Here is an 11,139-nt window from a genome sequence, read left to right on the forward strand (position 1 = left end):
ATATACAAAAATTATAACAAATATACAGTTATACATATTGCATATAAAAATTATACATATATGTTTTCTGATGTATATAAAAACTACCGATTAGTATTGACTTTTTGAATAAAAGTTGAAGAAAATTAGAGAACAATATCTCTTAATTTTGAATGGGAAGATAAAAGTGGATGAAATAAGGGAGCATGGAGAAAATCAAGTAACAATATATTTTAATTTTGATTAGAGAGAGAAAATTGGATAAAATAATGAAAGCAATCTCCTTACCTTATTTAATTCTTTTTAATTTGCCTGATTTGTATAGATTTTGTAACAAATCTATTGATATATTTTGTAAACTGAAAAGTATCGTTATATTCCGTAAATATAACCTCTTAGTATGTACATATATGTTTTTTGCCCATCCAACAAAACATATTGTTTTGAGATCGATCCTCTAATATGTCTGAAAAAGAAGTACAACAACAACAGCATATCCCGTGTAATCTCACAAGAGTGGTCTGGGAAGGGTAGGATATACGCAGGTCTTACCTCTACGTACCTTTATAGGGTAGAGACGTTGTTTCAATAGATCCTCGGCTCAAAAGAAAAGAAGAAATCGAAACAGAGTGTCAAGAATGTCCCAAAAAAACGTATATATAAAATTTTAAGGGATCATTCTCTCAGTTCAGAACTCACAACTTCTAAATTCTAAATCCGCCATTATGTCATGGGCCGATGCTGCCACTAAACATGGAAATGGATAGTGGAAAATTTCGATGTGGCCAATTTCCCCCATTTTTGGAATCAGTCTCACCACAGCACCCTACTCTAGCTAATTATCCACCGTTTACAAGTGTGATTCCTATGTTACGCATATGATTAAATAGGCTTTCGCCCTTCGCTTTAACATATAATAGAAGAAAGCAAGATGATTATATATTGAATTAGCCAAAACTGAAGCATGAACAGCCCCAGACCCCACTTGTGGGACTACACTGGGTATGTTGTTATTGTTGTTTAACTAAAGCATGAACAAATTACCTTTGTTCGGGGAAAGTGGGGAGGGGGTCACAAAGAAATGGACATGTACTCTAAATTAGCTTTGGACTATGAGAGAGCTAGACAATGAGGATGAAAGGTTTGCGAGGAAGAATCAGTGGCCCAATCGAGGACCGACAAACTGAAAAAACCTCTATTGCTATCGATAACATATTAAACCAGAAGCACCTGAACTCAAACGCCACCTAACAGGGTGAGAAATTATGTTGTGTCTATGTAGCGATTGAACAGAGGCAGGATGACTAAAACAAGAAGTTCACATATACCAACATTCCAAAAGTCCACAAAGACATTCTGATATATATCTACAAATACATACCATCCACATTATTTCACCTTTCTATATAGTGCAAATAGAGTCAAAGGTAAAATGAAAAACAGTACAATTATACATAAGAAGCAACTAGGAATCAACTAGAGCCCACAACTTGCAACATTAGTGGTGCTCACTCAAGATCTTTAAAACCTCCATATGGTTTTGATCTTTTATTCTAGTTTAATATTGACCCAAATGCTCTTTAATTTTATGCAGCAGAATATCTAAAAGACATGCTGCTCCTTCCTATAATAACAATCATAGTAATAATAATAATAATAATAACAATAATAATACGTAATATTTCAAACATAGTGTTAGCTCCTTATTGTGAGCTCCGCAGCAGCGCGCACTCCTACCATCCTTGGCACTTTATCAATGATCGTTGGGTCCGAATTTCCGTTAGCAATACCCGATAGACGATCATCATAAGCCGAGTTATGTACACCGATGGCAGCCCTACCGGAAGGATCAAGATTGTTCGACCAAGAAGCATCCCACTCAATAGCCTTAGCTGTGCTGCAAGCTATACTTGGTCCTCCAGGAACAGTTAGGCTTGCCGAGTTCTGAAAATCCAACAACAGGTATGGTATTAGTGTTTCGATTTAAGAAATAGACTCCCTCTATTTCCTATTCCATTTTGTATGATACTCTTTCGTTTATAGTCTATTCGAAAAAGAACCGACACCATACTAAATTTGGGAAATCTGGAACTTTAAACTTTCCACTTTACTCCTGATAAGATGTTCGTACATGGTATTAGTGTTTCAATTTTAAGGTCTCGCCTAATATTACCTGTGGGAAGAACCTCTCAAAAATCATCCTGTAATAGTATCCTTCCTTTGTAGTCGGAGTGTTATGAGGGAAGATATGTGCAGCATTAAGCATCATCCTATCGGTCACCTAAGAGACACGAATTGTTTCCAAGATCAGCTGACAGTAAAAACACAACGAAAGTTGAACGATAACATTGTAATAGTTTCAGATTTAGTTAGGAAGCTCACATGTTGGTCGGCGTGTGCTTTGAGCCCATCGATCCAACTATAGCCTACGCCATCACTGAATTGTTCTTTCTGCCGGTACAGAATATGCTGCAGGGCACATAACAGGAGAAACATGTTAATTCTGGTCCATAATTATTGACAAATCAGCACGAAAAATATGATTTTCGACCTTTGGGAGATAGGGATGCTCCTCATCATCAAACGCCTTCCTAAGAACCCATTTCTCGATCCTACCTTGATCGTGTTTAATCTGAAATGGATGGAAACAAGTTATAGAGAGAGCAGATCCAGTTATACTACTAGTCATCAACGATTCGAGCTTAGTTTCTTACCATCTTGGATTCAGGATCGATACTCATGGCAACGTTGATGAACTCTTTATCCAAAAATGGTACTCGAGCTTCTAAGCCCCACGCTGATGTTGCCTTGTTTGCTCTTAAGCAGTCATATTGGTGAAGTGCTTTTATCTGTGGGTATGAACGAAGAACAGGATCAGCATTTTAAAAAAATCTTGTCCTGTCTCAACGAGGTTTGAAACAAGAAATGCAGTATTCCAATAAATGTTTTATTACCTTGCGACATGTTTCCTTGTGGAATTCTTCCTTGTTGGGAGCCTTATGGAAGTACAAGTAGCCACCGAAAATTTCATCGGCACCTTCACCGGATATGACCATCTTCACCCCGAGTGATTTGATCTTACGCGACATAAGGAACATAGGAGTGCTTGCTCTTATCGTTGTTACATCATATGTCTCGATATGGTAAATAACATCTTCAATAGCATCAATTCCGTCCTGCAAACATGAAACACATTGTTTGCCAACAGGAAAAGAGAAGATAAACCCGCGATCAAAATCAAAGTAACACAGTGGTTTACAAACCTGAACAGTGAAGTGAAACTCGTGGTGAACAGTTCCTAAAAAATCAGCAACTTCTCTTGCAGCCTTGAGATCTGGTGAGCCCTGTTAGCCACCAAAAAAATACGGAAATTGGTATTGAGGAATTAAAGAAGCTCAAACTACATACAATCTATTTTCTGTTATAGAAGTCTCAACACCAAAGGCGAATCCAATATCAACTGTCAATAGGCACAAAATGTGTGTTTTATTATATATATATCCATCTTATAATTTTTTGGATATGTTTATATATAGCTTGAGCCAAAAGGACTTAGTTCGGTTGAACCTATAAAACTCGCTCTATATCTTCGTCACTCAAGACTGATTGACTGACCTCGAGACCAACACAGAAGGAATGAAGTTGTGCTCCCCATTGCTTTGCAGCTTTTGTTCCAGCCAAGTATCGAGCAGTGACAGAAGCAACCAAAGACGAATCAAGTCCCCCCGAGAGCAGAACCCCAAAGGGGACATCGGTCATCAACCGTTTGATAACAGCCTGCAAAATAACCACTCGTTAGAGATAACGATAGATCGTTTGTGCAGACAGAGTCCAAAGTCGAAAGGGAAACAACCTAGATCATATGCTAGATTCATTTCATCCCAAACTAATACAAATAATAACAAATTCTCACATTTTCGAAGGCACGCCTCAGGACTAAAGGGTCATAAGGAGTGGAAGGTATAGCCTCGGAGAACCAAGCGGGATTGTACCATCTACGAAGCCCGCCATTCTTGCTAGAGTACAAGTGTCCGGGAGGGAAAGCTTCAAAATTTTCACAATCATCGTTCAAGCCCTTTAGCTCAGATGATATCCACACAGATCCTGTGACACATAATAGCATGATAAATACCAAATAAATAACATGTATCAAAATTCTTCAATAGTTAAATTGCTCGTAGCTAACAAATTTTTTTGATAATGTATTGCTAAATAGGATTAGCGATGGATTTTTCTATTTAGCTACACTTTAGTTCCGGTTTTTAGTAGTGTCAATTGGAATAACTTAGTTTTAATTTCTATTTGGAAAATTGTACAGAAAAAACTTACCATCAAGTCCCCATCCAATATAGAGGGGTGTAATTCCGATGGCATCACGAGCAGCAAGAAAGCTGTTATCACGCGTATCCAACAATACGAAAGAGAACACACCATCCAGCATGTCCACAAAACTTTCTCCATATTCTTCGTACTGATCAATACATATTGACTATCAGACACTATATAATTTGTTCTAACTTACAGTAAAGTACTTTCTAGATGTTACCACTATATATGAGCCTGTTTGATCTATCCGATAAACATGGAGTGCTAATAAAAACACTTATACGTGCTAAAACTGATTTAGTAAATGAGAAGTTACATGTTTGGATATAGAAGTTTTCAAATTGGTGATAAGGAACTGGTGTATTTGATAAAAAGAATAGTACTTTTCTGTCACAATAACTTAAAAGCCCTTAATATTTATTCACAAAAAATGTAGATTCAAAGGTATCTTAACATGGAAAAGAGAATATGGGGAAAATGGAATGGAGAGAGAGAGAGAGAGAGGGATTTGATATTGAAGGGTATTTTGGGAATAACAAAAGATAGAAAATATCTTGATCGAACCAAAACTGCTTATAAGCTGAAAATGCATGAGTTCGAGGCTGACCAACTTATATCTTGAAAAATCAACCTAAATAGCCGCTCATCTAATCTCTTAAACTAAAAATAGCTGACAAATGTATAATTCATGTATATTATATAACCGTATATAACTGGTGTATAATCTATGTATACTGGTTAGAAAAGGTAAACAGTGAAATCCAGCTGACTATTTGTGTAAAGATCCGTTATGTCTTTTAGTTGAATTGGGCTATAAACAATGGTGTTTGCACTAGACTAAGTTGGTTGATGATAAAGTAGACTATATACTCACAAGATGAGCAATAACATCACAGTCACTTCCAGTCCTGAACTTGTGATTAGGCATAAGTTTACGAAGCTGCTCATGATTATAGATCTCTCCATTAACCTGCAAAATGACATAAATCAATCTTGAAATATTCAAAGTTTTCAGCCTTAAATAGTCTAAAACTACGTTGCTTCCAACTCTTCAAAAATATTGAAGGGTGCATGTCGGATCCTCCAAAAATAGTGTTTTTTTTAAGAATCCGACGGGTGCAACAATATTTTTAGATGGTCCAAGCAACATCGGTCTAAAACAACGCAACAGTAGAGGGGGGGAAAAAGGTAAAATTAGAGGTACTCACAGTAACAACAATCTTTTTGTCTTCGTTAAACAGAGGTTGATCACCAGAAGCAGGGTCGATAATGGCTAGACGTTGATGTGCCAAGTAAAAGTCCCCATGTTGATATATCCCACTCCAATCTGGTCCACGATGCTTCAACCTATATGATCATATTGTTACCAAAATTAAACTTTGTTTTGATAAGATATCATGTTTATATATGTCACTTGTGCTTAAAGGTTGAATAGAGATTTTAATAGGTTTCGACCTTTAAGATTATCAACATTAAACTTCTAAATTAAAGGTTCAGATCTAGTACTATTTGTGAATGTTTCAATGATTATTATTATTATTATTATTATATATATATGTCCCTTGTCAAAACTGTTGGGTTTGGATGATGCAAACCACCCTTGGTGTACTCAGAAGCGGATGTAACACCGAGTTTAATGAGTTCAACTAAAGGCAATATTTTTGAATAAATATTAAATTCTGAACTCATAATTTCAAAAGCACAATGGCTCAGTGACAAAAAATTTAAATATTAAATTTATCACAGATAAATCTTAAATCCGGCTCTGCCAGTAACGTTGTCTATGGAGTTTGTCTTGTTCATAAGGGATGAAAGAATGATAAAAAGGACTTGTGACAGGGAAATAACGTGTTGTATTAAGGTTCTCGCCCCATCAGCATCAATAACAGGTCATATTAGTAACGGACGGTCCAAGAAAATTTTAATAATCATTTAGGCCCCACGTTCGTGATAATTAAATATCATTGTATCTATCAAAACGTTTTAATCTTGTTTTTAATTCAGGTTTCCAAACAAGCACCGCCAACTTAAGTAAGTTACATCAACATATATAGACTCCACTATAGCTTACTAGGGGTATTGAATATTCATAAAGAAGCTAGAGCAATGCAAGAACATTAAACAAAGGGTGCAAAACAGACAAAAATATGCAACATAAACTCTACCATGATCATTATGGATTGAACTAAATCCATTACTTTCAACTTTAATTAAATAATATAAATACATATATAAGTATGCAAAATAAAAGTTTTAAAATAAATAAGCTCTAGGTTTTGAATTTGTCTCTGGTACAGTGGCAGATCTACACCTTAAAGTCACAGGTCAAAAACCAATAGCTCTGGTTTCAGACCCTATATTTTCGTTAAGAATTTCTCTTTTATCCAGAACCCGTAAGCAAAATAAATTATGATCAAGAATCTTTAAATTTAAAATTCTGAATCTGTCTCTCGTTCCGTGGCTCGTCAACACAAACTCTTATAAATAAGGTGGAAAAGCTGACAAATCGATATTAAAAACAAGAAAAAAAAAGGATGAAAGTATAGTATGTTACGTCTGCTAAATATATGGACCTTGATATAAAATGATCATTAAAAGAGAAATGAAAGAGAAATTGCCTGCGAGAGAGCTCAAGAACTCGAACCCTTTTGGCCTGAGAATCATCAGAACAACCCAACAAAGCCAAGATTCCACACATGATGATCGATCACTACTTAATATACAGAGATAAAATAACTTTAAATGGATATATATGAGACTTATAAATAGATGTAATACTGACAAAGCAAAGCAGATATTAAAGAGAGAGAAAATGAGAGAGGAAAATGATGGGAAGTTTGCAAGATTTTGGGAGAAGAGAACACGTAGGTAGTGATTTGCACAACAAGGCAAAAGATAATACAAAGATAGAACCAAATGGCCACGAATTTATAGGCATTTCTCAAGCATGGACCAATAAGTTAACTACGTCATTCTTTTCAAGCGGCGACGTTTTCTTTGCTTTTTTATTTTTTATTTTTGTTTAAACTATTTATTGATTGCATAGGCGGTAGGAGAAGGGGAAACGGGGAGATATTATAAAGTGGGGGAACCAAATCCTCACCAACAAGGTGAAAGTTCGGGTAACCAACCAACTGAGATACTAAGATCCTCCTTGCTTTTATTTTCATTCACTTTCATCTTTTCCACTTTTTCGAGTTTAATTTATATACGTGGATCGTGTAAAATAATATTTATACTATTGTGTCGCTCAAAATATATCTAGCGAGTCGTGTAATGTTGTCTTTCTAATGAGTCTTATTCGATATGAATCCAAATTAATTGGGATCTCAAAGAGAGTTCAAACACCGAGTGAAAATAAAAAATAAATTTATTATTATTAAAATAGATAGGTAAAAAGTAATAGAAAAATATAAAAATTCGTTAACTTGATAAAAAAAAAATTATAAAATTAATTTAGTTATTAAATAATTATAAGTATTTCTTGATAAACATTATTTGATTTTAAGTTTTATGTGTTATGTTTATTAAAACTACTTATATAATCATGTCAATCAATATATAAATATAAATAATATTTTAATAGTTATTAATTTACAATTTAATAAAAATAATAGATGAAATATTATCAAAGTTAAAATTTATTAATAATGTAAAAATAATTTACTCTCAAATGCATATAATTATAAACTCAAAAGTTAAACATCACTTCACACGGCGACGTTTTTCTTGCTTAAATTTCTTTCGCTTTCAGCTTCTTCTTTTCTATGCATTCATTCATATTTCTTTCGTGTTTATTGATTAATAATACTATTTGTTGACATTATTAATCTTTGATTTCTAAGAATTTAATTAATTAATAGAATGGAATCGACCTTGGCATCTTTGAGTACTCCGGTTCTGGAATATTCTGGGACCACCTTTACAATGACAGATGGCGTTATTTAATAGTGATCTTTAAGTTTTTGAATATACAAATTAGATTAAATTTATGTTTTAAACATTGATAGTATAAACTTTTTTTTTACATTATTACGGTACGTAGTTTAGCTTACAATTATGCGTTATTCAACAAAATTTTGATGTTATACATTAATGTTTATCATCAAAATTAGCTGTAATTATTTATAAGTGATATGATTGTGTAAATATTTTTCACCACCGTCAATTCATACAGTTTGAACTCTATTAAATTGAATTTATATATACTAATTTAATATGTAAGAGTACCTCTCAAGGCAGGAGTAAAGTCTGTGTACATTCTACCCTCGTCAGGTCCTACTGTGTTAGATTTAGGTTAGATGTAACTGGCTATGTTGTTATTGACTTTTTTACATTGTTAGCGTAATTGTGTAATAGCATGTTAGGTATGTTGTTGTTGACTTTTTTTTACATTGTTAGCGTAAATTGTGTAATAGCATGTTAGGCTGTTAGTTATATAATTTTTATCATAAGCAGTATTTATTATAAAAAAATATCTATAATATATTAAAAGCACGAAGGGTCTTCGAAATGTTGATTGAACTTTTTGCCCTTCATTAAAATACTCTCCAATAGATAAAATTATCATTTAATATTTTCCTCAAGTTAATATACAATAAACACTAATAATATATATTTGGAAATAGTCATTTAATTTAATTATTTCCCTCTTATTTAGGAGTTTAGTTTTTACATTCCTTTCCATCTATATTTCTAATTGCACTCTTCAATTCATACTAATAGGGAAGTTTCGTCGTAGGTTTTTTTTCCCAATAAAATCCTTTTAGGTTAATACAAGTGTTTAAACCTAATTACTTTGGCCTAGACTTGACGGTGAGCAAACATCTTCTCTGGAAAGTTGGATGATAGGCACATTAGGTGTTTGGTCATCATTTTGGTGCAAGTATGTACGTATATATCTTGTACTATGCAACCCACATTAATGCAAGTCTGCTTTGGCTGCTGGTATTGGACAAATAATTAGGTTTTAAGATACTTGTGCTAAAACAATGAAGTCCCTCAATTTGTAAAAGGAATTTAAAAGAGGAAAAGGATCAGACAAAACGACCTCAGTTCAGGCTGTGTGGAAGGAAAATCGATCAATTTCAGCCAGTCAACAATTTAACGTTGATGATCTGTGAGTATATGCTTGCAGTCACTGCTATGACTTTGTGTTGTTGTTACTTTAATTTGAAACACTATTCTTTCGGAATCTTTATGTTTTTCGTTGTGTGTAATCTTCAAGACATCATAAACAACATAAGTGTATATTTTGCAATTGACAATATATTTACTCTCAATTACATGTCGGAGATACAATGTTGAATGCAGAAGCAAGAATCTATTATGGCTATATAGTGTTTTTTAACGTCATGCATGAAAAAAAAATTGAATGTATTGAGTTAGTTTTAGTCAGAATAAATTGAGCAAAGACTCTAGACATTGGCTTATTAGGGATATATTTTCATTGAGAGGAAATTCTCGTGTAGAAATAAATTAAAACACCTCTAGAAGACTGATATTTTTGTCCAAGGGACAATGGTTGAAAGTCTATTACTAAAGAATGCAATAAAATTGTATCAAAATTAACTATAAAAGCTTTGGAAAAAACTTGCAAATTCACATTAGATAAAAAAAAATTGAATGCAAAATCTTACACGAGTCTTTCTTCCCCTAAAAAAAATCGATTTAGTTTCTTCTTGGTGCAGGACTTCGTCGTTCTTTTTACCTTTGCCCATTTTGAATTCTTTTTTGGTTTATGAATCACTTTTTTGTGTGTACTTGAATTTGAATTATAGTCTTTAGAATAGTTTTTAAATGTCTTATAATAATTGTGGATAAAATATGTTTGCATTAGTACTAGAAAAGAATACCTTCGGAAACATTTACATGAGCGTTAATTTTTCTTATAAAATAATTGTGTCAGCTCTTTTGAGAACCTATCTTTTTCTGTTTTGATTTCTTTTTAAGTAATACTTTTCCAAGAAAAGCTTGATTTGTATAAGTTATCATTAGTTTTTGTATTTTTACTTTTTGTTGTGACTTCAAAAACTGAAAAAATAGTTTTTTTGAACAAGCACTTTTGAAACCTATATCTTCTTCATGAACTTATACTTTTCAATTTACTTTTATCTAATAATCAATTCTATTTAGTGATGGATTAATAACGAATTACTAAAACAAAATCTCAGTTACGAGCAATTTAACGACGGATTAACGATGAAATTCTTAGCTAAATTCGACTTTTTAATAATATTTACTATCAAATGAGATACTCATTTTGATCACCTCAATCTAGTTATATTATCTAGTAAGTGGCTCATCGATGAAGATCTTTTACCGTCAATTTACAGAACATGTGTTCTTATCCTCTCTTCTTCTTTTTTTTTCTTTTTTCTTTTTTTTCCTCCTAAGAGACACGTTTGGGTTTATCCAGTTTTAGATTTATACGAGCTGAGTCAGCTAGACTTTTTTCTTTCTTGCGTTGGTACTGAAGTCAAATTATCTACGATGTTCTACGTGTTTATGACTATGATTTTTGGTAGCTCCAAACAAGCCATTACTTGTATTGGTTCTTTCTTCGTAAAATTTGGAGGAGGTGAAACTTCCTCGTAATTCTTATTCTTATAACAATAAGAATAATAATAACAATAATGATGATGAAGTATATTGTATAAACTAAAATGACATTATCAGCTATTGTATACAGTTAGTTTGATTGTTATCTTTCCTATTTTTTAAGTTAAAATTTTATTAATTCAACAAAGACTTATAAAACTATATTATCTTTCTTTTTCAAACGTAACATAATAAATTTATTCATATTACTATATGTAATAAAGGAGGATCGAA

At 33.0% G+C, this 11,139-nt stretch overlaps 1 protein-coding gene across 1 annotated transcript; it reads right to left on the reverse strand.

Annotated features, from left to right (window-relative positions):
* Nucleotides 1-1,321: 1,321 nt before the first annotated feature.
* Nucleotides 1,322-7,202, reverse strand: LOC132050471 (asparagine synthetase [glutamine-hydrolyzing]). Its single transcript, XM_059441724.1, has 13 exons — nucleotides 6,924-7,202; nucleotides 5,514-5,652; nucleotides 5,180-5,275; nucleotides 4,309-4,450; nucleotides 3,893-4,083; nucleotides 3,595-3,756; nucleotides 3,243-3,323; nucleotides 2,934-3,155; nucleotides 2,694-2,828; nucleotides 2,531-2,611; nucleotides 2,362-2,448; nucleotides 2,153-2,260; nucleotides 1,322-1,923 (listed from the first exon to the last, which is right to left on the reverse strand). Exons 1-13 carry the CDS (start codon nucleotides 7,001-7,003, stop codon nucleotides 1,675-1,677), a joined length of 1,773 nt encoding a protein of 590 aa, XP_059297707.1. The 5' UTR covers nucleotides 7,004-7,202; the 3' UTR covers nucleotides 1,322-1,674.
* Nucleotides 7,203-11,139: the final 3,937 nt, after the last annotated feature.

The sequence above is a fragment of the Lycium ferocissimum genome, chromosome 3 (assembly GCF_029784015.1).
Source record: "Lycium ferocissimum isolate CSIRO_LF1 chromosome 3, AGI_CSIRO_Lferr_CH_V1, whole genome shotgun sequence".
In the NCBI taxonomy this organism is placed as follows: domain Eukaryota; kingdom Viridiplantae; phylum Streptophyta; class Magnoliopsida; order Solanales; family Solanaceae; genus Lycium; species Lycium ferocissimum.